This window comes from Podarcis bocagei (genome assembly GCF_964188305.1).
Source record: "Podarcis bocagei genome assembly, chromosome: 14".
NCBI lineage: Eukaryota > Metazoa > Chordata > Lepidosauria > Squamata > Lacertidae > Podarcis > Podarcis bocagei.
In genome coordinates, this window is record NC_138139.1 from 28,523,992 (window position 1) to 28,551,250 (window position 27,259).

The 27,259-nt window shown below is 46.6% G+C and overlaps 1 protein-coding gene across 4 annotated transcripts; it reads left to right on the forward strand.

The window, feature by feature from the left end:
• The first annotated feature begins 717 nt into the window (after window positions 1-717).
• LOC308573789 (NADPH oxidase 5-like) lies at window positions 718-27,259 on the forward strand. 4 transcript variants are annotated; one of them, XM_081171114.1, is made up of 17 exons: window positions 718-1,662; window positions 4,083-4,206; window positions 4,845-4,995; window positions 5,726-5,936; window positions 9,335-9,569; window positions 11,525-11,678; window positions 13,201-13,376; window positions 14,024-14,206; window positions 19,656-19,788; window positions 21,099-21,253; window positions 21,645-21,812; window positions 22,667-22,711; window positions 23,558-23,682; window positions 24,450-24,504; window positions 24,612-24,711; window positions 26,248-26,414; window positions 26,872-27,259. In XM_081171114.1, the coding sequence occupies exons 2-17, from the start codon at window positions 4,087-4,089 to the stop codon at window positions 27,001-27,003; spliced, it is 2,310 nt and encodes a 769-aa protein (XP_081027240.1). In that variant the 5' UTR covers window positions 718-1,662; window positions 4,083-4,086; the 3' UTR covers window positions 27,004-27,259. The 4 variants fall into 4 exon arrangements, with proteins under 4 accessions (XP_081027240.1, XP_081027238.1, XP_081027239.1 ...); XM_081171112.1 differs by lacking the exon at window positions 718-1,662 and having other exon boundaries at window positions 3,520-4,206; XM_081171113.1 differs by lacking the exon at window positions 718-1,662 and having other exon boundaries at window positions 3,520-4,197.

A 27,259-nucleotide genomic window follows, 5' to 3' on the forward strand; every position in this document is an offset into this window, starting at 1 on the left:
TAAGATAATTTAAGTCACCAGTTAAGGTTTAATGTGAAAGGTTATTCAAGGGACCAACTGAGTTAAGGCACAAGGTTATTACAGAAGCTGGTTTTCACCAGAGAAAGGAGTATATGTACTTCTTTTAAATGTCCTTTCCCCTCCCATGTCTAAAATAATGTTTTACAGTGCAATCCTGTGCATGTTTAATTGATTGCTTTTTAACACATTTTTAAGCTGTTTCTATTCTAGTTGTAGGGACACGGGTGGCGCTGTGGGTTAAACCACAGAGCCTAGGACTTGCTGATCAGAAGGTTGGCGGTTCGAATCCCCGTAACGGGGTGAGCTCCTGTTGCTCGGTCCCTGCTCCTGCCAACCTAGCAGTTCAAAAGCACATCAAAGTCCAAGTAGATAAATAGGTACCGCTCTGGCAGGAAGGTAAACGGTGTTTCCGTGCGCTGCTATGGTTCGCCAGAAGCGGCTTAGTCATGCTGGCCACATGACCCGGAAGCTGTATGCCGACTCAGCCAGTAAAGCGAGATGAGCACCACAACCCCAGAGTCGGTCACGACTGGACCTAATGGTCAGGGGTCCCTTTACCTTTACCTTTATTCTAGTTGTAAGCCACCTTGAGTCCCAACAGGAGAAAAGGCAGGTAATGATGATAATAACAACAGCAGCAGCACAATATAAGGCACTTCTTGCCTTCAGAGGTCACCATAACAGTGTGGTGGTGGTGATATAAAAAGAGTTTTCTCAATGGATCAGACAAGGTCCATGTAGTCCAGCACCCTGATCTAGCAGTGACCAGATACGCCAGGAAGCTCACAAGTGTTTTTGCTGGTAATGACCATTTCTTGTTGCTTCCCCCTTGTGTTTGGAAGTGAGGTATTTTGCCTCTATAGATGTAGGTTCCATTTTTTAGCTTTACTAGCCAAGAGTCGTCAATAGATCCCGTCTCTGTGGATTGGCCTCATGGTTTCGTTTCGTTTCTAAATAATGTTGCTAGTGGTCATTGCTACATCTTTCAGCAAAAATCCCTGTAAGAACTGTGCTTTATATGAAGATGGTAGACAAGAGTGGAAGGAGGATATGAAAACTAACAAAATGTAGCACAGAGGCAATAAAATTCCAGAAGAATGAAATATTCCTGGCAGTAATGGAAGAGCTATACAATCCCTCTCCCCCCCCAAAAAAGTCTATGATCATGTGGAATTCTGATTGTTTAAATTCTTTCTCCTTTGTTACTCAAATGAATAGTGGAAACAAATAGATTTAAATAGGTTACAGTTTGTCCTACTACTTACAAAAGGTTTCATGGACAAGAAGAGGCTAGTCATTATGCTTTTGTTTCTGCATACAGCTAGTCATCAACACCTGTTTCTGGGTTGTTGCCTAAATTAGAGCAGCCTTCTCTGTCTTGTTCAGAGTGCAGTCTGACTTGACTGTTCATCAGCAAAGAAGATACTAAATGTTGCATCTTAACAAATGGCATTTTCAGTATTCAAGTATGTTTAAAAAGTATGTTTAAAGATACTTTTTGTACCATAGGCTCTCCTATGGTACACTAGGTTGCATCTTTTTTTATACTGAGTTAGAAAGTGCAAGAGATTCTGTAAACTGCTGGGAGGGGAAAGAAGTCTGAGGAACTAGACAAAGAAGTCTCTGGGACAGACGTTGCAGGTAACACACAGCTTTTTTTGTCTATCCCTGAAGTGTGTGGCTTGACTAGCTTGCATGAGTCTTTTGGAGTTACTCATTTTTATGGTCTCTGCTCTCTGCTTTGATGTATATCATCATGTGAATTGCTAGATAAATCTGAGGCAAGGATGTGTGTGCTGATGAATGAATTGTCCTTCCTCTGGGCAAGGAGGTTAAATTAAATGACCCTTTGGTCCCTACCCGTCCTGTGATTTGGGTGAGGTACATCATGAAAATCTCATTTCATGATGTTTAAAGATGGTGGTTATTTTTGCCAAGGGAACTGGATCATTACTTGGCCGTGAGAGTTAACAGTCATGCTCAGCTGAAAGAGAACAAACTTATTTGAGACTTAAGTCAATGATACTGCATTAAATGGCATTCATGGTAACAGTCCTCCCCTGACTAATGTGATTTCCATCAAATTGCAGTCTGACAATAAGAGAGCAGCTAAGGGTGAATGTGTGCACATATTTCTGCAGTGTGCACAGAGCTATAATTCTTATAGCCACAGCAATCTTCCAAGGTAGGTTACATTGAGGCCCAGACTGACTACTTAGTGCATTTCATGACAGTAAACCTGCTTCTCTCACGCCACAACAAATCAACACTTGCCATATTATACCACTGGCAGCTCCTAATCTGGTTAAGTAAAATACACATATACATATACAATTTCTCCTTCAGGCTGGGCTTTACCTTCCAAAACAGGCAGCTTAGCTCTCTCACACATTACAGCATCTTTTCTGCATCAAAAAGAGAAAAATATAAGTAGCTTCCTTGCTGTTACCTGGTTTTGACATTCCCATAGCAACCCACCTCCAACTTTGGTGTCACAAGCTCACCCATCATCTGTTGCTTTACAAGCAGGATTCTGTTCAAAGATGAGTAAAAAGGCTGTGACATGAATGGGACATATTTTCCTGTGTGTTTCTGACAGCTAGAAAATAAAGGCACAGCATGACTCAGGTTGTGTGGACATGATCCAATCTTGCAAAGGTTAGGTACTTTAATTAATGTAAAGAAAAGACAGGTGTCATCACAATCAGCTGCATTTTAAATATAATGCAGCAATAAATAGCCAGTCTCAAGCTGAGGATAATGCAGAAGAAAAAATTGTCATGAGATGAGACTCTTGATACTTAAACAAACAGGCAGAGGTTTAACCAAATTGGTTGGTTCAAATCTATGCAATAGGTAATAATACAGCTGCTTCTCTTAGCTATCACAGTGCCAAGCAAGAAGATTGTGTGTTTGTTTAGTCGCTCACAGATAAGGCACCAAATGGTGTGATGATTTGGCACGAGTGTCACTGTCTCTGAAAGTAACAAAAGAGTTCAGATCTGTAAGGGAAGACTTGTGAAGTTCACCAAATGTGGCATCCACTTTTAAGTCCATGGGGCTTTAAGCACTCATGTGAGCAACCTGACCTGAGCCAAGGAACTAGTGCAGCTTTTTTGGAACAGAAATTACATGCGTTCTAAATGGAATTCATTGGTGGCTGCATTTTGGCTCAGTTGAAGTTTCTGAGTCACCTTCAAGGGCAGCCCCACATAGAGCACATCCCAATAATTCAGTCTGTAACCTGCCAGAGCATGGAGTACCATGGCAAAATAATTGCTGTCCAAAAGGGGACGTAGATGGCAAGCGAGGCAGAGCTGCAAATAAGCCACCAAGGGCACCTGACCCACCAGTGACAATGTTGCATCTAGGGATATCACCATCCTACTGTCCTGCTCCTTCCAAAAGAGTGCAGCCCATAGGACAATTCCCATGGCACTAAGCAATAGCCCCTCATAACAGCTTTCTGAAAAAAACTGCCTTGAAATTAGTAGCAGAACCACTGTGATACAGTGCCCCCAACCTGCACATCCCAGAGCCACTCCAGAAAGATACTGTGGTCAGTGTATCAAAAGGTGTGAATAGGCCAATGAGAACAAGCAGGATCTCGCTCTCCCCAGCTCTCTTGATGAAAGTCATCAACGTGGTAAAAGGAGACGCAATCTTCTCAGTCTCTTGAGATAGGTATGACTTCCAGGAAAGCACTCCAGGTACAAATGAAGGGCCATAACTCCCCTCAAAGCAGATTTCAGAGTATGTTTAGTTTACTATTCTGCTTTTACCAGCGTGTGGATGCCATTCATATTTTCTGCCTACTATACTTTCTCGCAAAAAAATCTTGAGCTCTTTGCTGTGACTAGGGTGCAATATCTAATTGCTCACAAAACACTGAATGACTGTCCCCTTTAACTAACATGTTCCGCCACACCTGAGATGGTTCCTTCACATTATGAAAACTATCTTTTACAATGCAAAGTTCAGATCAGAAATCTTAACCATCAGCCCAAAGTTGACTGCATATATAAAAAAATTAAAGGTCCTGCTGGTTTCCAATTTCTTAGCACCATGAACTTAGATGATGACACAAAGTGGCTTGAGTGGGTAGCCAAACAGTTTGAAAGTATCGCCGGAGAAGATAAAGAGATCGACCTGGAAGAATTCAAAGCTGCTCTCAAGGTGAAGGAGGCAAGTTTTGTCAAATGGGGTAGGAAACCCAATTGGGCTGAGGATTGTGACAATGCAACGATGTTTTTGCTTAGAACGGCCCCTGTGTGAGGAAATATTATGAAGATATTTGGCTTCGCCCCTTCTTTGGGAGGGAATTTGTGCATATAGATTTGTGCATGCGTACCTGGAGATGCTTAATTGGGAATGGTGTGCAGAATAAGGGTGGCTGATGGAGACTAGGAGGTCATGGGCAGAGAAGGAGGGTGCTGAAGAGCCAAATCAGCAGTACATGTAAAGAATGGCAGAGAATGAAGGGTAGACAGAAAACCTCATTGCAGGGTGGGGGGAGAATGCTGGCATCAGTAGGGACTGAATAAGTAAGGGAATGTTGAAGATTGGGGGATTTGGGGCTAGGTCAGAGTGGGGGGGGGCGTTTTTCAGAACCTATTTTTAATAACCAGCCAGATCTCCCTTTATCTGAAAGTCCCCAGTTCACAAATATTTCAAGCACTCAATTGCTTCTATTGCCATAATATTGAAGCAAGGTCTAAATAAAGACTAGCGAGAAATTGGAGGGTGTGTGTGTCTGATTTCCACTCCTGGATTAACCTCCGCCCCCCAGTTGACTTTGCAAACATTTTCGCCCTCTCCTATAGTCCTTTTTCGCTGAGCGTTTCTTTGCTTTGTTTGACTTGGATGGAAGCGGCACCATCAGTTTGGACGAGCTGCTGGAGGCCTTGAAGCTGCTGGTACATGGAAGTGAAACAGACAAACTCCGGTTCCTCTTCCAAGTTTATGATGTGGACGGTAAAATTCCAAAACAGCACCCTTGTTCACTTGCATTTTGTCAAAACAAGATCATTGTTCTGCTCAGCATTGGCACTTTAGGGCGGTAACTACCAATGTTCCTGTCTTGGTCCATTCACATGGAATGGTAAACGACTACAGCAATGTTTTCTTATCAGATCAGTAATGTTTTTGTAACAGGCATAAATGTAGCTTTTATTTTGGTGCAGAACTTTATTTCTGTTTTAGTGCCAGCATAACTTGATTACATCTCACTGTATCCTGAAATAAGTCTTCAGAAATTGTATCAAATCGTGGGCTATGAAATATGTTGGAGCATTTACAAGGCTAGCCCAACATGTCTAAATCCATTGTGTTGGTTGTTTCTTCAGTGCATAAAAAAATGGTTATGAAAAAGCCCTCATTTTTTTTTAGAGGCAAGAATATTCTAGTTAGAAGTGATTTCATATTTGTGTGTGTGAGTGTGTCGTCGTTGGGCTTGCCTTTGTCACTACTGCCCATTCACACCACTGCTTCTCCTTGCACACCTGGAAACAACAGGTGAACAGGCAGCAACAGGAAGGAAAGGGAATCAAGAAAAACGAGAACACCCCATGTCTCTCTGGGCCTCAGACAAGCTCTGCATGGGCCTGTGTTGCGGTAATCCAACCTAGAGGCTCCAACTGCCTTAAATCTGGCCTGTTGCAGATTAATTTATTTGATGCCGACTGGAGATCCTCTTCCACTGTAGGCAGTGGGTCCATTGAACCCGAGGAATTGCGCACGGTCTTGGAGTCATGCCTGAAGGAGAGTTCAATATCTTTGCCAGAGAAGAAGTTAGATGACCTCACGTTAGCCCTTTTCGAGTCGGCTGACTCTGACAACAGTGGGTCCATCACCTTTGAGGAGCTCAGGGAGGAACTGGAGCGCTTCCCAGAGGTCATGGAGAACTTAACCATAAGGTATTTCCTCTTCCACCTCCTAATCCAACTTTTCTCAACCCACCTAATGCCCTCCAGATGTTTTTGACAATTCCCACCACTCCCAGCATCATACAGCCATGCTGGCTGGGGTCCATGGGAGTTGTGACATTAAAACAGCTGGAGAGCACCAGGTTGGGGAAAACTGTCCTAACCCTCTCAGTATCCTGTAACCCCAAATTACCCCCTGAAAATGCTGCTGCACTGTCCTCCAGCAGGAGTAAGGCGGCACCAGGGCTCTCTCATCCTCAGTTCCGTCTTACAATTCCTTCTGCCACTTATAGGAGGATCCATCCCATCAAACCAACACTTTATTATTTTTTAAAATTTAGATCCCACCTAATTTTCAAAAGAAACTCGAGGCTGGTAACAAATCCAGCCAACACAATGATACTGACATATATAAGAATCCCCGTTAAAACACCCAGCATGAGATTAAAACAGTAACACAAAACACCAAAACTACTGTAACAAATTCCAAAACAGCCATCACAAACAAACATCAAAGAGAAATAAGAGAAAGAGAAAAATGTTATCTGAAGGCCTTCTTAAAACAGGAACTCTTTTTTTTACCAGCTGCCTAAAATTATGCTGGGGCAGGGCATGACACGCCTCGCTTTTCTTAATTTCTCTAGTTTTAGAAAGTTGTGCACCCATCAGAGCAAAAGCTTGGGCCAAAGAGCCTGGGAAATACCTGCAGCAGAAACAGAAGCAGAAAGAAGGTGGTGGTGTCAGGTTTCAGTTGCCATCTCTGCAGGCTGGGTGTCTGGGGCTCATGAGAGTTGTAGCTGCAAGCAGCTGGAGGGCACCATGTTGGGGAAGGCTGCTTTGAACCATTGACTCAGCCTAGACTGGCCATTTTCATTGGCAGCCTAAGAAATATTTTCCCCTTTGACACCTTGAAATGTTCTTGCCAGCAGCACCTGGGGTTTAGAAATAATTACCCACCCCTGCTTGCTTCCTAGGCAAAGAAACTCGCTCTGGGAGCCTCTTTGAAGGAAAGTTGCACCCTTTTCCCTCAGCCGCAGCTGCCTGCATTCTCTTGGGGATGAGCTGCATTCCCCTGCTATGTTTCAGCTCCGCGTAATTGGAACTCTTGAGCCTGCTGCCGCTACTGTCAGCTGTCATTGCGGCGGAAATCTGCTGCGGCTTGCAACACTGGGGCAGAGAGGACTTCGGTTTCCTTAGCAGATGAAAAACAGCCAAAGCATCTTGTGGCACCCTAAAGATTAACGCATTTATTCCCGCAGAAGCTTTCATGGATGAGAGCCTGTTTCGTCAGATGTGCTTGGCTGTGGGTTCTGCCCAGCGAAAAGATGCCGCGATAAATCGGTTCCCATCTTTCAAAGGTGCCCCAAGTCTCTCTCGCTGATTCGGTTGCAGGGAAAAAACTAGAGCAGCTGTCCCTCTGGAATTCACAAAGGATCAGCGGTCGGAAGGAGAAAACTCCCTTTGGAAAAAGCGAAGGGCTGTATCTTTGTCTCTAGCTGCTTCCATGTTGGAGCCCTCTAGCGCTGCTGGGGTGTTGCTTTTCTGCAATTAACCAGAACCAAAATTAAAACTTAGTACAGCGCCATATTATCTAGCAGTAACCTCTCCTGTGGCCAAGACGGGTCCTTTGCTTACTCATAAGCAAGCCCCATTTATCATGGATTCTCAGCATCACGATTTGAGTGTTTTGTCCTTGCAGGTTCAGCCTGTTTTGTTGTTGGCTCCTGAGAGAGAGCCAGAGGGAAATTAGCAATGAATTGCCTCTCTGAGCTATAGCCTCCGTGTCAGTTTCTTTTTCCAAAGCAGTGTCATGCCTATCCGTGACCTGGTGCCAGATGTGGAATCATCGGAAGACAAACCAGACACCCCACAGGTCAATGACCTTGAGGAGCAGGCAGGTTCCCCTCTAGGGGTCCTCTGATTGATACCTGCTGGAGCTGTAAGAGCAGAATGCCAGCACCAAAAGCTCCATTTCCAAGCCAAAGTGCAATGGCATAGCATGCATCTATGGGCCCAGTGTGGGTTAGGAATCTCTTGTAAGGCATCCCTGAAACTCATTCAGTACCAGAAGTAGCTGCCAGGGTGATGTCTAGGATGCCAAAGTATGTAAGGTCATCCTTTTGAGCCTTCCAGTTGCTGGAAGCAACACAGGTCTCTGGCTCCTTGCTCCTGAGTCTAGTTCCTTCTCTTTATACCATGCCTAAACTCTCTGTCATGCTAAATGTTAGACTGCTGCCTGACCTGGCCCCTGGATCATATTTTGGACCTAAACTGCTTGACCTTGGTTTGTCCAGACTGCAATACACCTGCAATCCTGCTTAAGGCAACTGGGACCCAACCCCGGCTGGGCTGCAGTGGAACATGGCAGTCCTGTGGCTATAGAGACCAATATGGCAGAGACATGTTTTGTTGCAACTGGGACAGATGAAGGAATCTGGGTTTGCTGCTGCAGATGCACCGTGACATTTCTTCTCTCTGTGCTCCTCCCAGCAGTAATTCCTCCTCTGGTCACTGCTGAGGATGCATGATCTGTCTCCAGGCACTGCAGTCGTCCGCAAAGGATACCCACAAGGCAGCATTGATGTTGCCAGCTTTCATGTCACATTTGCAGACATCTTTGTAACACAGAGTTGGTCTGCCAGTGGACCTGGTGCCTGAAGCCAGCTCCCTGTACAGCATGTCCTACCATCTTCCCTTCTGTGGATGGCAAATGACAAAACAGCAGTGAACGTCACGGTTAAAGAAATAGGAATGTGTGGAAGCTCGCGAGCCAACCAATCACACACATGGAAAAGCTGAATCTGAAATATCTGCCTGAAATACAATAAAGCCTACATCTGGAAGCGAAGAATGTCAGTTCCAGAGAGGAGCCAATGCAGAACCAACCTTTACCTATTGCTTTACTTGAGAATTCCACAGGGCTTAGACAAAGTCCAATCGACTTTTCTTTGCTTTGAGCATGTGGCAAGGACTAAGTCATGCCAAATCTGGGGTCTGCTGTCCAGTTTGGTGCTTTACTTGTCAAGCGACCCTTGGGCATCACACACTGGCTTCTCTAGTCTAAAAGAGACACGACAGGCTGCAGCAAGAGGGTCCATCGAGCAGATCCTGCATCTTCTGGAATCTTTCCATATGTGATAACAGTCCTCTGGTACTCGAGTGAACCAGCAGGTGGCTCTGTGTGATCACTGAGACTAGAAGCACATTCTGTTCACAGGAGCCAGACCCCCGAGCTATCATGCTCCAGTATTTGAATACATATTGCCTCACCCGATGGGCAGGGTATAAATAGATGATGATGATGATGATGATGATGATGATGATTTATTATTATAATCTAACATGCTTCATGGTCTCTTCTCTCTGGGCCTCTCTCTCCCCTCTCGCAGTGCTGCAAGCTGGTTAAAGCCCCCCACTGCTCTCAGGAAGAGCCACGCGCCACGCTACCTGCGCCCAGCCTATTGGCATAACAACAGGAGCAAGCTTCTCTTCCTGGGCAGCTACCTGTGCGTGAACATCATCCTCTTCACCTTTGCAGCCTTGAAGCATGTTGACTCTGGCCCCTGGATCATGTTGGCCAAAGGTTGCGGTCAGTGCCTGAACTTCAACTGTGCATTTATAGTGGTGAGTAACGCGATGTATTCATTATGTAGTGAATGTGTTAAGCGTACAGAAGTGGCCGTGGTGGGTCAGAGCAGAGATCCGGCAAAAAGACAGTGCAAGAACAAGTTAATTATCTCTGTTTGTATTCTATGCTGCTCCTCTAAGGCTAATAAAAACCCATGGCCTCCAATAAGTAACTCAGGTGGTGAGTACCAGCAAGATCTGAGCCACAGTAGGGCTACTGAGAAACAGGAAGGCTATATTGGCCATGCTGGGGAGAACCTCAAGGTTTACAAAAGTACAATAAGTCTTTAAAATATTTTTTTAGTACAAAATAAGGCATGAAACAAGGTAATAATTTGCTGGTATTTTTTATTATAAAGAACGCAGGGTAAGGGAGATGCGAGGAAGTCCAGTTAGTTATATAAAAAAAAAATGTTATGAACAGTTGTGTTTTTCTGTTTTTTCTTTTCTATACTGTTTGTTGGTGTATCTGTATTTGTTTTTTGTTTGTTACTCTTTTTTTTGGTGAAGGGATTATGTGTGTTTAATATGTGATTTTTTATTCTGTGTTTGAAAATTTAATAAAATATTTTTTAAAAAAATAAAAAAAAATTTAACCCATTGAAGACTGAAGATACTCAATAAGTTGAGTGTTAGTTGGAAAAACAAGAAAAGAAAAGGTTTGGGAGTGCAATGGAGTGTCTTGGAGAAGGGCATGGCTGGCTCAGTCATCATGATACTCCATTCCATACCACCACCACCAGAACAGTGGAAAGGAGCACTTTGTTGCAGGCCCCCTTATTGATTTCTGTCGTCAAATCTCGCCTGTTGCTGCTTAGGTGTGCTTTGAATGTTTGAAATAAATAGATTCGCCTAGTCCAGCATTCTGTGCCTGACAATGCCCAATTCACAAGCATCCTTGGCAGCCATCCTTGATTTTGTCCAGGCTCTGGAAGACGCTCATAGCCAAGAAGTAGAACACAAGCTTTGCATGCATAGATTCAATTCCCTGGCATCTTTAAATGGCTGGGAAAGCACATGGGCTTTGTTTTTCAGCCGGAACTCACCAGAACTTTCGTCACCTCTTTGGTATGTTGCATCACCTCTGTGATTAGGGACGCGGGTGGCGCTGTGGGTTAAACCACAGAGTCTATGGCTTGCCGTTCAGAAGGTTGGCGGTTTGAATCCCCGCAACAGGGTGAGCTCCTGTTGCTCGGTCCCTGCTCCTGCAACCTAGCAGTTCGAAAGCACGTCAAAGTGCAAGTAGATAAATAAGTACCGCTCCAGCGGGAAGGTAAATGGCGTTTCCGTGCGCTGCTCTGGTTCACCAGAAGCAGCTTAGTCATGCTGGCCACATGACCCGGAAGCTGTACGCCGGCTCCCTTGGCCAGTAAAGCGAGATGAGTGCTGCAACCCCAGAGTTGGTCACGACTGGACCTAATGGTCAGGGGTCCCTTTACCTTTACCTATCACCTCTGAAGCTTTGCGGCACTTTGGCATACCACTTTGTGTTGCGCGATGGAGGCTGTGTGCGGGGGTGGCACAGCAATTGGTGTGGCGTAGGGTGGCAGTAGTGTGGTGGGTGCTCCCCTAAAAGAAGCTCAACAAGTTCTGTCAATTCTTTTTCTAGAAAAAAAGCCCTGCAAGCAGTATCCCTGATTCTGCAAAGAACCCCAACCAGTCAGGCTATACAGCTAGAACAGGCTTCCTCAACCTCGGCCCTCTAGATGTTTCAAGACTACAATTCCCATCATCCCTGACCACTGGTCCTGCTAGCTAGGGATCATGGGAGCTGTAGGCCAAAAACATCTGGAGGGCCGAAGTTGAGGAAGCCTGAGCTAGAAGGACTAAACTTTTGACTCACTATAAATCCATTTCATATGCTTGTGGAGCACTGTCCTTTTAGAAGCATGCCTGGTGCAAACATGTGGCCCTTCAACTAACTTCTACAGCTATTTTCTCACCCCTTGAAGGTGCTAATGTTGCGCCGATGTTTGACCTGGTTACGGGCTACCTGGGTAGCCAGACTTCTGCCTCTAGACCAGAATGTCATTCTGCACCAGCTAATGGGCTATGCAGTGGCAGTTCTAACAGCGGTTCACACAGGGGCCCATGTGGCCAACTTTGGTAAGTAACAGTTTTCTAATTATTTATTTTAAATATTTTTATGCAGCCTTTCAAACCTACCATGCCTCCTTTTAAGTAACAGGTAGGCCTGGGGCGGTGGCGGGGGGGGGGGGCCTCTGTGGAGTTTCCACTTCCACCATAAGGACATAAGGGGAACAATAATTTTAGCCACCCATGGGCTGCTCCTGTGTTTTCCCTATGGTGCTTGCATCTTTTTTTAGGCTACAGAAAAACTGACTTTTTAAAAAAGTCCAATAGCACAATCTCCACAGGTGTAAATGACTTAGCACTAATCTCTCTCTCCCCCCTCCTTTTTTAAAAGGAGTGTGGTTTTTACATGTGCAGCAATGCCTATTGCCATGCATATCCACATAGACAAACTGCCTTTGCCCATGGTGTCATTTTATCAGCATGTTGCTTTCCCCCCACTTAATTAGGATTTTAATTTGCACTAAAACACCTATTTTTGAAAACTGAAATATTCACACGCAATAGTGCGTAAATCAGAAAGGTGTGGGGTTTTTTTTGGGGGGGGGGTTGCATAGATTAATGTATCATTGTGTGTTGTTTCTAAAGGCTGCCTGATCTGGCATTTTTGGATGGTCCCATTTTATCGTCTCGTTCGCCCACTCCACTCTTCCAAGTTGCTCTAAACTCTTTGAAACATCTGTTTAAAGTTTTTTAAGCAACTGTGCCATAGCATTTAAATAAAAATGTGCTTTAGTGCATATCTGGACAGTTGTTTAAAATCGAATTGTTTAAAGGTCTAAAAGATAGATGCTCTGGTCCTTCTCCAACACCTTGCTCCTTGCTCACATGCTTTGATGTGGGCGGAATGGATCAGGATGTTCACAAACAAAAAGTGCTATCTGCTTGAAGAAAGTGTGTGCACTCCCTGCATTCCCTGCCTACACAAACAGACATACTGTCTGCTCCAACATTCCAGGGGGTTATGGGAGTTGTAGTCCAACTCTCATCTGGACGATACAAGGTTAACGAAGGCTGTCTTAGAGCTTCATGGTTCATATCATAATGATATAATATAATAATTTATTATTTATACCCCGCACATCTGGCTGGGCTTCCCCAGCCACTCTGGATGGCTTCCAACAAAATATGAAAATACAGTAATGCATCAAACATTAAAAGCTTCCCTAAACAGGGCAGCCTTCAGATGTCTTTTAAAAGTCTGGTAGTTGTTGTTCTCTTTGACATCGGGTGGGAGGGTGTTCCACAGGGCAGGTGCCACTACCGAGAAGGCCCTCTGCCTGGTTCCCTGTAACTTGGCTTCTCGCAGTGAGGGAACCGTCAGAAGGCCCTCAGCACCAGACCTCAGTGTCTCGGTAGAATAATGGGGGTGGAGACACTCCTTCAGATATACTGGACCGAGGCCGTTTAGGGCTTTAAAGGTCAGCACCAACACTTAATTGTGCTCGGAAATGTACAGAATGCCGTTATTGCGGTGCTAGTCTACTGCATGACTTGAATTCTCTTAGTGGAAGTCTTTCTCTCTCCCCTGTAGTGAGACTGTCTCAGATCAAAGGCACTTATCAGCTTTGGGAATACCTCTTCACCACCCGGCCTGAGATTGGCTGGATTTATGGAACTGCCTCCCTCACGGGCCTCATGCTGCAGCTCCTCATCGCCCTTATGCTGGTGTGCTCTAGTACTTTCGTCCGCAAGGGTGGCCATTTTGAGGTGATGCGCTTGACTTCCTCCTCCTTCCTGTTGCTTACGTCATTTGCCTTGCAAGTCAAGTAACTCCCAAGTGTCAGTGATCTCTTTTGAGCTTTGCTTATTTTAAATTATCGATGTGCTCCTCATCCCATTTTAACTTTGGGCTCATCCACATTTCCACTTGTCCAGTGGAAAATTCAATCCACAAAAAAAACCACAAAAAAGGATTGACATTTGTTTTTTTGTTTTTTTTACCTTTCAAATAATATTTATTGAGATTTTACAAACATTAAAGAGTTTCAAAGTTTAGACTTAACAAATAAGAACAAAGAATAACCTTAAAAAAGAAAAAAAGACCTACAAAAGTACAAAAACAGAACACATGAAAAATACAAAATAGAAAACAGTTAACAAAAAGAAAAGAAAAGAAAAGGATCAATAATTTCATATCTTATACTTCATTTACTAGTTTCCTGACCTCCTCACACCTCCCTTTTTGTATTCCAAAAACGATTGACATTTGAACTGATTCAGCGGTACACAGCGGGTTTTCCTGGGGGAAAGTGGTGGGACAAGGAGAAGTGTAGACAAGCCCTTAATCGTTCAAAACACCTCCTTGCTCTCTTGAGTAAGTAAGTAAGTAAGACACCTTTCTTTGTCACCAGCAGGTCTTCTACTGGACTCACCTTTCTTACATCTTCATTTGGGCTTTGCTAATTGTCCACGGTCCTAATTTTTGGAAGTGGTTTGTGGTGCCTGGATTTCTTTTCCTCTTAGAGAAGATCTTCGGTGTTGCCATGTCACACGTTGGAGGACTGTACATAGTGGAAATCAACCTCTTGCCCTCAAAGGTTTGCTTCCCAAACAATGATGAATTAAAAGGGGAAATGTGTGAAAATACCCAATTTTCCGAAAAGAGCAGAAGTGGAAGTGAGGTGGCTTGAGCATCTGATTTGATTTCCCTGAGCTTACAAAGCATTCTGATTTGTTGCAGGGAGGTTATAGGATGTTGTGTCAATCCCCAAGTTTTCCGTGCATTTTTAATCAATTTCCTTACCCCAGAAATTCATAGCACCCTTGAATTGCAGAGTTGGAATGGACTCCAAAGGTCATCTAGTCCAACCCTATGCAAAGCAGGAATCACAGCTAAAGAATCCCTGGCAGGTGGACATCCACCCTCTGTTTAAAATCCTCAAATGAAGGAGAGTTCACCACCTTCCAAGGTAGTACCGTATTTTTTGCTCTATAAGACTCACTTTTTCCCTCCTAAAAAGTAAGGGGAAATGTGTGCGCGTCGACTGCTGGTGCTGCTGCTCGCGTGAGTGTTGGGAGGACCGCTCCCTTTTCTGCCAACTCCATCCGGCCTAGGGGGCGGGGCCTGCACTCATCGCCACAGCATAAGAGGCCTGGGAGAGGCCTCCGGGACACGACTGCTGGTGCTGCTGCTCGCGTGAGTGTTGGGAGGACCGCTCCCTTTTCTGCCAACTCCATCCGGCCTAGGGGGCGGGGCCTGCACTCATCGCCACAGCATAAGAGGCCTGGGAGAGGCCTCCGGGACACGACTGCTGGTGCTGCTGCTCGCGTGAGTGTTGGGAGGACCGCTCCCTTTTCTGCCAAACTCCATCCGGCCTAGGGGGCGGGGCCTGCACTCATCGCCACAGCATAAGAGGCCTGGGAGAGGCCTCCGGGACACGACTGCTGGTGCTGCTGCTCGCGTGAGTGTTGGGAGGACCGCTCCCTTTTCTGCCAACTCCATCCGGCCTAGGGGGCGGGGCCTGCACTCATCGCCACAGCATAAGAGGCCTGGGAGAGGCCTCCGGGACACGACTGCTGGTGCTGCTGCTCGCGTGAGTGTTGGGAGGACCGCTCCCTTTTCTGCCAAACTCCATCCGGCCTAGGGGGCGGGGCCTGCACTACCATTACAGTTTAGAGGACAGAGCAGCTACCGGCAGCAATGGACAAAATAGTTTTAAATGTTTTAATTGCTTTTAATTTGCAGCACCTTAAAAGGGGGTTGTTGTTTTTATAATATTATATTATTTCATTATCTGCTGCAAATGTTAAAGATGTTTATATATATTTTAAGGTGTTTTAAAGGTGCTTTTATTGTTTACTTTGTTGTACCACCGTGAATGGTGGTTTTTATCTATGTATTTTTGTTTGTTCCATCTTGTTTTGTTTTTGGGGTTGAATATTGAGTGGGGTGGGGATTGGTTTTGTTTGGGCATAATTGTCTTTGGTTGTTTTGTTTTTTATTTTGTAAATGGAGGCTAGTATGAGGCCTGGGATTGCTACCGTGGAGGGGCGAGGGAGGTATGGCGGTGGGGGCAGATGTTATAGGCGAAGGGGATCGAGATACGGATATGCTCGTACCCCTTCCAATCTGCGCCCCATCCCGAGAGACGAGGGTAGGGTGAGCAAGGATTACTCACCTCCTTCACTGGTGTTGTGCAATGCCAGGTCTATAGGCAACAAAACCGCTACCCTGCGAGATTTCTTTATCTCGCAGGGAGTCGACCTGGCTTGTGTGACGGAGACCTGGGTGCGCGAAGGGGTAACTGTTACCTTACGAGAGATGGCGCCCCCGGGTTTCACCGTCCTCCACCAGTCACGGACTGTGGGCCAGGGGGGAGGGGTGGCAGTATTAATCCGGGGAAATTGTTCTTTCAGGGCTCTACCATCGCCATCGATCCCCGGCATTGAATGTGTTGGCCTAGTGTGGGGCTCCGAGGAGAGCTTGGCTGTCTGGCTGGTGTACCGGCCACCTAGCGCACCAGCAGCCACCCTGTCAGGCCTGCTGGAGGCGGTGGCCGGCTGGGCCTTGGAGTTCCCTAACCTATTGGTATTGGGAGACTTCAACTTCCATGCTGATGCCACTCCCTCCTCACAGGCTCTGGACCTGGTGTCTTCCATGGCGACACTAGGGCTCTCCCAGTTTGTTTCGGGCCCCACACATCAAGCAGGCCACACGCTGGATTTGATCTTTGGTGCCGGTATAGATGTGATCATGTCTCCTTCGATGAAGGTGCCATGGTCTGATCACTACGCTCTGAAAGCCAGGATTGACTTTCCACCCCCACCCTGCTTAGGTGGCGAGCCGATTTGGGCTCGCCCGCAGAGGCTGATGGACCCGGATAGATTCCGTCAAGCCTTGCGGGACCTTACTCCCCCTGGCGACTCATTGACTGAGCTTGTTGAGGGCTGGAATACCCAGCTCCTGGCAGCCATTGATGAGATCGCACCTAAGCGCCCTCTGCGACCCCGCAGAAACCGGGCTCCCTGGTTTACCGAGGAGCTTCGGAAAATGAAGCGGGACCTCAGACGGCTAGAGCGAGTATGGCGGGGTGCCCGTGACGGAGCCTCAAGAACATCTTATAGGGTTTTTATGAAAACCTATGAGATGGCAGTGAAGGCCGCTAAGAAGTCTTACTTCTCGGCCTCCATTGCATCCGCTAGCTCTCGCCCGGCGCAATTATTTAGTATAATTTGGTCTTTAACGTCCCTTGAAGGACAGCCAAATTTAAATAACAATCTGACACACAGCTGTGAGGCATTTGCGAGCTTTTTTGCGGAGAAGGTCCTGTTGCTCCGCCATGACCTCCCTGCCAATTTGGATACAATAAAGGAACTGGAGGCCCCTCGACTGTCCTCGGGTCCAGTATTGGACCACTTTGACCGGATATCTCCAGCCGATGTGGACAGATTCCTCCAAGCTGGAAAGCCCACCACCTGTCCTCTTGACCCGTGCCCGTCATGGCTGATTAGAGCGTGTCCAGACGAGGTGCGGGGCCCCCTGGGGGATATCATCAATTTGTCCCTTGGCACCGGGATATTCCCAGGGGAACTGAAGGAGGCGGTGGTGCGTCCGCTCTTAAAGAAAACATCATTAGATCCCTCAGATCTATCCAATTACCGCCCGGTCTCGAATCTTCCATTCCTGGGTAAGGTGATTGAGAGAGCGGTTGCTGAACAGCTTGGTAGGTTTCTGGATGAAACATCTGCTCTGGATCCATTCCAGTCCGGCTTCCGCGCTGGTCATGGGACCGAGACGGCTCTGGTCGCCCTAACAGATGATCTCCGCAGGCAGCTGGATCGAGGCGGGTCGGGGCTGCTGATTCTTCTAGATCTGTCAGCAGCCTTTGACATGGTCGATCACGAACTCCTGGACCACCGCCTTGCCGACGTGGGGATCCAGGGCACAGTCCTTCAATGGCTGCGCTCGTTTCTCTCTGGTCGGGGACAGAGGGTGGCGCTGGGGGGGGAATTGTCACCACGCCACTCCTTGGTGTGTGGAGTGCCTCAGGGTGCAATTCTCTCCCCGATGCTTTTTAACATCTTTATGCGCCCCCTCGCCCAGCTTGTCCGGAGTTTTGGGCTGGGTTGCCATCAGTATGCTGATGACACCCAACTCTATCTGTTGATGGATGGCCATCCTGACTCGGCCCCAGACACACTGACCAGATGTCTGGAAGCTGTGGCTGGATGGTTACGTGGGAGCCGGTTGAAGTTAAATCCTTCGAAGACAGAGGTCCTCTGGCTGGGGCGGGACGATATGGGATCGAGGGGGCAACTCCCATCTCTTGCGGGGGTGCAATTAGTGCCAGCACCGGCCGTTAAGAGTTTGGGTGTAATCTTCGATACCTCCCTCTCTATGGAGGCGCAGATTACAGCTATAACAAAGGCGGCATTTTTTCATCTCCGCCAAGCTAAGCAGTTGGCCCCTTATCTCTCTCGTCCTGACCTAGCCACTGTGATCCATGCGACGGTCACCTCCAGACTGGATTATTGTAACTCGCTCTACGTGGGGCTGCCCTTGAGACTGACCCAGAAACTCCAGCGGGTGCAGAATGCCGCGGCGAGACTCCTTATGGGGTCTTCGCTGCAAGAGCACATTCATCCGATATTATACCAGCTGCACTGGCTCCCGGTGGAGTACAGGATCAGGTTTAAGGTGCTGGTTTTAACCTTTAAAGCCCTATACGGCCTAGGACCCTCGTACCTACGGGACCGCCTCTCCTGGTATGCCCCACAGAGAAACCTACGGTCTGCAAATAATAACATCCTCAAGGTCCCAGGCCTCAGAGAGGTTAGGCTGGCCTCAACTAGAGCCAGGGCCTTTTCGGCTGCGGCTCCAAACTGGTGGAATGCTCTGTCACAAGAGACTAGGGCCCTGCGGGACTTGACATCTTTCCGCAGGGCCTGCAAGACAGAGTTGTTCCGCCAGGCTTTTGGTCAGGGCGCAGCCTGACTCCCTCCTCTGGCAACCTGCTCAGAATTTTGCTTAATTGGTTGCCATCAATTTGATTTAATTAATTTTTATAATGAAATATTTTTAGATTGTGTGATTATTTGACTGATTATTTGATTGTTGTTAGCCGCCCTGAGCCCGGCTTCGGCTGGGGAGGGCGGGATATAAATAAAATTTATTATTATTATTATTATTATTATTATTATTATTATTATTATTATTATGAAGCCAATGCAGGCTGCGCAGCTATCACAGAAGCCAGAACAGCAAGAGGGATTGCTGCTTTCACTGCGCAGCGATCCCTCTTGCTGTTCTGGCTTCTGAGATTCAGAATATTTTTTTTCTTGTTTTCCTCCTCCAAAAACTAGGTGCGTCTTGTGGTCTGGTGTGTCTTATAGAGCGAGAAATACGGTACATTTCACTGTCAAACAGCTATTACCGTCCGAAAGTTATTTCCAAGGTTTAATCAGAATCTCATTTATGGTCAGGTTGTACCTTGTAGAGCAGGAGAAAACAAGCTTGCTCCATCTTCCATGTGAATGCCTGTTCAGATATTTGAAGAGGGCACTCATATCACCTCTCATCCTTGTCTTCTCCAGGCTAAACATGCCTAACTCCCCCAATTGTTCCTCATAATAACAATCATTCTGAATAGAATTATTTTTAAATGGATTTGCTGTGCAAGAGTGCCAAATCCACTGTAAGGCTGTATGCATACCATACATTTAAAGCACATGACTTCTCCCAGAGAATCCTGGCAATTGCAGTTTACTCCTCACTGAGCTACCATTCCCAGCACCCTTGACAAACTACAGCTCCCAGGATTCTCTGAGGGGGAGTCATGCACTTGGAATGCCTAGAACATGCACAGCCTCATTGTGCAACCTGAATTTGCTGGCATGCAACAGAATCCCAACCCGCTGAATAGTGACCACCTGGAAGCCTCCTATGAGCTGGGCATTGTGCTTCCAGGTCATATGCAAACAAGATGTTGCCTTAGTGACGGCATTTCCCCTCTTCACATGTGCCCCATCTTGTTCTTTTTGGTCCAGGTGACTCATCTGGTGATCAAGAGACCTCCATTTTTCCACTACAAACCTGGTGACTACGTGTACCTGAATATCCCAGTCATAGCCAAGTATGAATGGCATCCATTCACCATCAGCAGTGCTCCAGAGCAACCAGGTAGATCCCAAGCCAGCTGGAAAGGGCATCAAACAGCACAAACCAACCTGGTGCCCTGCAGGTGTCATGGGAACGGTTGCACTCAGGTGCTGCATGCATGTTTCCCATTGAGGCACCTGGTTGGCCACTGTGAGGACAAAGCGTTGGACTAGATTGACCAACCAGCTTGATCCAGCAGCCAGGCTGTTCTTGTGTTCTTCTTCTTCTTATTATTATTTAATGAATTTATATGCTGCCCTATACCCGGGGGTCTCAGGGCAGTTCACAGAATAAAATCAAGATATAAAACCAGACAATACCTAATAAAAATAAAAACAGCAACCCAGTACCCTTCGACACACACAAAAACCCCACATTTTTAAAGGGCATAGGATGTAAATCAGATCAACCAAGTGCCCAGTTGAAAAGGAATGTTTTTGCCTGGCGCCGAAAGGTGTATAATGAAGGCGCCAGGCGAACTTCCCTGGGGAGAGCATTCCACAGATGGGGAGCCACTGCAGAGAAGGCCCCCTTCTCGTGTTGCCACCCTCCGGACCTCTCAAGGAGGCAGCACATGAAGGAGGCCCTCAGAAGATCATCTTAGGGTCATATGGAAAGAGGTGGTCCTTGAGGTATTGCGGTCCTGAGCCATTTAAGGCTTTATAGGTTAAAATCAGCACTTATGCAAAGTCCTCCTATCAGTCCCAACCAGCACTGCCAGAAGCTATAGTCAAAAATATCTGGAGGGTATCAGGTTGGCGAAGGATGGCGTAAAGGGTGTAAAAACCTTGATATGTAATTCATCTGGTCCCACTGTCTGTCATGCCAGGAAGAAAGAGTCCCATGCTATTGTCCCAGAGCAGCAACTCAGGGCTGTACAGATCTACTGAAGCAACCCATATCAATGCTGCGATAGATCTCTCTTTGCAGAAATATTCATAAAGTCACTTCTCTCCCTAATCCCCTTCTTGTGCCCAGGCTTGATATTCTCATTGGTTTGTATGTGCTATGAAATAAACATTGGTCCTGTTCCTCCTTTTTTCAAAATCAAGTTTGCAATATTCCAAAAGGCTTGCAAAGCTCAGATCAGGCTCAGGATGTTTCAGATATAATCCCTTTCCTGGTGTCTCCAGCCCACCCAAACCTTGACACCTCGTCCTTGAGGCTGCTCTAAGTAAGTGGTGAGTTCCTGCCTCTTAATTTGGGAAAGGTGGCCTTGACCCGCTTCTTGCTATGTGGTGGGTTACCTCCTGGCTCCTGGCTCAGTTTAACGAGGACGGCTAAGGATGCTTGTATTCCACACTGGGTAACCTTCTGCTTTCTCTCCAAAGGGACCATCTGGCTGCATATACGGTCCCTGGGCCAGTGGACCAACAGGCTATATGAATACTTCTGGAATCAACAGGAGTGTCATGACCACAGGTCTGAATGGCTGGACAGAAAGGCAAAGGCAAAGAAGAAGAACAGGTCCCAGAAATGGGTGCAGGTTTGCAATTAAAACAACAACAACTCAGTAAGCATGATTGTGGGGTCCTCTATGGCATTTAAAAAATCTTAATGGGTTGATTCTAAGTTAAATTCTTTGGCATTGCACTGGATGCACACAGTACTGGGAGGTTATGGGGTAGGGGTAGAGGCAAAGCTGAGGCTCTGGGCAGGCTTGGACATTCATTGCATAGAGAAATCATTTCCGTATGGAGCAAGGTCTTTTGTGGGGAGGGGGATTACAATCTGTGTGGGCAGAATACAGAGCACAACCCATCACTGACTCACCCAGCCCTTGTCAACTTGTGGACAGCAACACAGAGCTGAAGCAAGGCCAAGGCCAAGAGGGCCACAGGTCAGATCCTGCAGCTCACCATGAATTTTTGTTCCAGAAATGTCTCTTTGGCTCCTCTGACCTGGACCAGCCTGTGGCCAGCAGTTCTGATGAGATGGTTGAGATCTTATCTTACATGCCCATCAGGCATCCCAGCTGGGAGACTGGGAGTGTCGGAGCAGCCAGCCAGTGCAAGGAGGGGAACACACAACCAAGAAGAGGAAAGGTCTGGCTTCTCCTGGCAAATATGTGTACATTCCATCCTTGATAGATCTGCCCCTCTCCCCCACAGAAAGGCATACTTCAGCTCTTGTAATATGGCAAAGAATCCAGAGGCTGCGCGGAAGGGTTTAGTTTCCTTCAGGAGTGAGGCTACAGGAGGCATAGGCGCTTTCTTGAATCTTGACAAATGTGCAAGGAGAACAGAGCAGAAGCAAAAAGACTCCTAAGACAGACATGAAAATTTTCACCAGTTCCCCTGTGTTTCCAGGCCAGCATCTGAATAATAATAATAATAATAATAATAATAATAATAATAATAATATTTTATTTATATTCCGCCCTCCCCAGCTGAAGCCGGGCTCAGAGCGACTAACAACAATAAAAGTAACACAGCATTCTAAAATCAATTCAAAATCAAATTAATGGCAACCATTGGGCTAGAGTTCTATGAGGATTACCAAAGGAGGGGGTCACTGTGCCTTGGCCAAAGGCCTGGTGGAACAGCTCTGTCTTGCAGGCCCTGCAGAAAGATGTCAAATCCCGCAGGGCCCTAGTCTCTTGTGACAGAGCGTTCCACCAGATTGGGGCCACTAAACTCACAGTTTCTAAATGAAAAAAGTTCAACTTCTTTCATCTCTCCTTGCAGAGTGCTGGTTTCAGACTTGCAGGTAAATTGCCCTCTTAAGGAAACTTGCACAGTTATTAGGGAACATCAGCACTGTGAACTGGCAGGGTATATTGTTGGTGTGTTTTTTCTGTCTATATATATATGTTTCCTTATTTCCACCCCTACATAGGGCTCTTTTTTCTAATGGGATATGGTGGACCTTTTGCTAACAAGAACATATTTGTTAACAGATTCCTGGCAGGCTTAGTGAGAATCAGAGACTCTGTAACATCAAGGTAAGATCTGCTGCTGCTCTATGAAATGCCTTGAGCGCCCACAAGCAGGCCAGGTTCTGTACAGAGTTTAGAAGCATCCCTTCCCCAGAGACATGGGGGGGGGTTGCAGGAGGGAGCAACCAGGTATCAGGAGAAAGCTCGGGGTGTATCAAGTAGCTGAGTACAGAAGTCAAATTTTGTAAGGATTAATAAAGGGGCAAGCAGGCACTTGAAGAAAAAAGAGGTGGGAATGTGCCCTGGGCAGAGACAGAAGCATATTAGCACCTCCAACACCACAGTTTGTCTTAGCGTGTGTCAGGTGATGCTAAGCTAAATGTGGGAGTGGGCTTTGGGACAACGTTCCCCCTCTTAAAAAGATGTCCCCTCACTTTTGATGTAGTTTAAATCTCTCTCTCAGAGTGAGAGGAAAGCAAAAGCTATGCTTGCCCTCCGTTCTGTCACGTAGCCAAATCTAAATAGGCTATATCTGGTGCTGCGGTGACATCATGTTCGTTACACAATCCCTGATGGGCTGGGATCATGCAGGGAAGAAGCACTTCCAAGAGAAAAGTTGGCAGCAAGACAGCAACCAACAGGAAAAGCGATGGCCGCAAAGAGGCATCCCAGAAGGGAGGGACAGTGGCAGCTAGCGGCAATGGCAGGGGTAGCGAATCCCTAGGCAAGCCAGGCCCAAATGCAGGCCAGGGTTCTGAACTCCCACAGTTGTGAATTCTTCCTTATAACTATGAAGATTGTTCACTGAAAGCTTAGTTAACTCCTCTGCGGTCCCCGAGGACAAATCGTAACATAACAAGCCAGATTTACCACGAACACGATCAAATCAGTGTTGTGCCGTTATCTCCCTAGTGTTACATCGACGGTCCTTATGGGACTCCCACTCGAAGGATCTTCACATCAGAGCATGCCGTTCTGATAGGAGCGGGAATTGGGATTACACCCTTTGCCTCCATTTTGCAAAGCATCATGTTCAGGTTGGTCTGCTGCAGATTAGAATCAATTCTTTTGTCAAAGTTGCAGAACCTGCATCCCCCCCCCCCTTTCCAAAACTAGTTTTAGAATGTGCAATCTTTTATTGGATCAACATCTTCTGCAAGGGTGAGGAAACCTTTTCAGTCTGAGAGCTATATTCTCGCATGGGTACCTCCTGAGGGCCAGGGCAAAAGCGGGTGTGTCTGTACCTTTGTACAGCAGACTAAATTCATAGAATCATAGAATCATAGAGTTGGAAGAGACCACAAGGGCCATCGAGTCCAACCCCCTGCCAAGCAGGAATTCCAGCCACAGAAAAGCCAGAGGTCACCACAGATGATGCATCTCTACAGTCTTCATCCAGGTAAGCAAGAGGGATTATTGCAGGTCAAGGACACATTCCAGCCCTCCCTAAACATTCAGGAAGTGTACCTCTGGGGAGGAAGTGTGGCTTACTGAGAATCTTCATGGACAAACAGAAAGATCTGCCTTTGGTTCTTGGAGGTCTGCATCCCACCCCAAACCCTCTCCTTTCCCAGCCTGAGGTTTCCCACCCCTGGTCTACTGTCAAAAAGGCAGTATGATTTGAATCCTTGTCTACTTCTTGTAAACCAATACACGCAACTTTTAAAAAATCACCATTGAACTTTCCAAGTAATAAGCAACAGCCATTCCTGGTTGTATTTGTTAATGCCAGCTGCTAAGAAAGGCTGGCAATTCTCTGCTCACCTCAAAAGATAGCCTATAATTTTTCTTTCTTTCTTTCTAGACACCGTATGCGAAAGCAAACCTCTTCTAGCCAGGAAAACATGAAACTCCTGAAGGTGAGGTGACGTACTCAGCTGTGGCTTGGACGTTTGTGCAGAAAAGCATTTTTTGCTACAAAAATAATGAACAGCAGTAGCAGTAAGTAAAACCTTCGTGTCTTTAGGTTGACTTTATCTGGATCAACAGAGACCAAAAATCATTTGAATGGTTTGTAAGCCTGCTGACCCAGCTGGAAATCAATCAGGCTGAAGAAGACCCTAGCAGTAGGTGACCAATTTTTGTCCTTGTCTTTCTTTAACCGTGACCCAAACTGAACACCATCCTCAAGAGGATGAACCAGAATGATGGGAAAACTGGACTGAATTCACACATGAACCATTCTACCCTCCCCAGCACCCTTTATCTCTCCCTCCCTCCCTCCCTCCCTCCCTCCCCCCCCCTCTCTCTCTCTCTCTCTCTCTCTCTCTCTCTCACACACACACACACACACACACACACCTTCTCTTAGTGGGGTGCTAGAAAACCTGAACTGGCTCAAAACACAGAATTTCTCCATTCTAACATCCAGGCTTTTCCTTGTTGAAATTAATGTAAAAAAACCCACACATGCAAAATACCATGTTTCAGTTGACCTCTCAATATGATTTCAAAGAAATGTGTGATGGATCATTGGGGCAGGGGCTGCACAAGGTATGCCCGCTGCCTCCCACCACCAATGCTCCTGGCAGCCATGCCACCAGCATGTTCAGCATGCATGAGACGGTGGCGCTCTGTGTGTGTACCAATGTACCAGCACAGAACTTCTCCACATGCGGTAAGATCCTGGGCCAACCAGAGTGGTGCATGCTCTAGTTATCTCCTCCTTGGACTACTGCAATGCGCTCTACGTGGGGCTACCTTTGAAGGTGACCCAGAAACAACAGTTAATCTGGAACGCGGCAGCTAGACTGGTGACTGGGAGTGGCCGCCGAGACCATATAACATCGGTCCTGAAAGACCAATGTTATATGGACCAAGCACAATTCAAAGTGTTGGTGCTGACCTTTAAAGCCCTAAAGGAAGGAGCGTCTCCACCCCCATTGTTCAGCCCGGACACTGAGGTCCAGCTCTGAGGGCCTTCTGGCAGTTCCCTCACTGCAAGAAGTGAGATTACAGGGAATCTGGCGGAGGGCCTTCTCAGTAGCAGCACCCGCCCTGTGGAACACCCTCCCACCAGATGTCAAGGAAATTAAACAACTACCTGACTTTTAGAAGACATCTGAAGGCAGCCCTGTTTAGGGAAGTTTTTAATGTTTGATGTTTTATCGTGTTTTAAATATTCTGTTGGGAGCTGCCCAGAGTGGCTGGGGAAACCCAGCCAGATGGGTGGGGTAATTTATTATTATTATTATTATTATTATTATTATTATTATTATTATTATTATTATTATTATTACCAGGACCTCACCCACCTCTTATGTGGAGGAGCTATATGCACATATATGTTGCCATGCCTGTGTAGAGCCACATCTCATGAGGGCCAAAGATGGGAAGGGGCTATAGCTCAGTAGAAGAGCCCCTGCTTTGCAGTCCCTGGTGGCATCTCCAGGTAGGGCTGGGAGAGGTTTCCTGAAGCCCTGGAGAGCCACTGCTGCCAGTCAGTGTAGACAATACTGAGCTATATGGACCCAAGGTTCTCAGTCCGTATAAAGCAGTTTCCTCTGTTCCTGTGCAGCTGGTGGGTTGAGGTGAGGGTCACAAACCCCTGAACCCCCAACCCCCCACTTCAGATATCTTTCCATGTTCCTTCTGATGTGCAGACCGCTTCTTGGAGATGCACTTGTACATGACCTCTGCGCTTGGCAAGAATGACATGAAGGCTATCGGCCTGCAGATGGCGTTAGATCTCCTAGCCAAAAAGGAGAAGAAAGACTCCATCACGGGCCTCAAGACAAGAACCCAGCCGGGGCGCCCAGATTGGAACAAGGTAGACTTCACAAAGCTACTTTTAACATCATTTACAACAGCTTCCCCCCCACCAAAAAAACCCTGGTGCCCCATGTACATATTTGAGCTGCAGCTCCCACCAGTCCCTGACACCAAAACAGCTGAATGGCACCGGGCTGGGAAGGCCGATTCCCAAGCATCCTTGTGGCTGTAGTGTGAGCTGCTTTTTAAGAACAGATTCTAGGTCAGTAGTTCAGCCTGCTCAGTGGGTTCCCTTGGGCCAGGCAGCCTCAGCCTAACTGACCCCACAGAATTGTTGTGAAAATAAATGGGTGCGGGCAGAACCTTTGGAGGAAGGGCAGGATAAAAATGCATTTTTTAAAAAAAATGCATTTGAGATGTATCTGGGGAGCCCAAGGCGAGGCCAGCACCTTCTTCTGAATCTTGAAAAGAGAGTTGTTAGATTTCTGTCTTGCATCTCTTCCCGGTACCCCCAGCTCTTTCAGAAACTAGCGAAAGAAAACAAAGGGAAGGTCCGTGTCTTCTTCTGCGGCTCTCCAGCTCTTGCCAAGGTCATCAAAGCTCATTGCGAGCAATTCAACTTCCAGTTCTTCAAGGAGCACTTTTGAGCAGCATCCCTGGGCCATCCTGGACTGAGATGTTAAGGCTGCAAGTTATGCGTGAGTTAAGTAGGCAATTTGATTTGTGGAAGAAAACCAAGACCCTCAGCCATTTTCAAGTGGTCCTTAGAAATGTTTTTGATAACTGCTGTCCTAGGGATACTTTGCGAATCAACCCTTCCTCTGTGTTTGAATGGGCCAAACTACACATTGTGGTTAATCATGTAGTTTGCCATTGAATAAAAAGACCATTCTTTCCAAAATA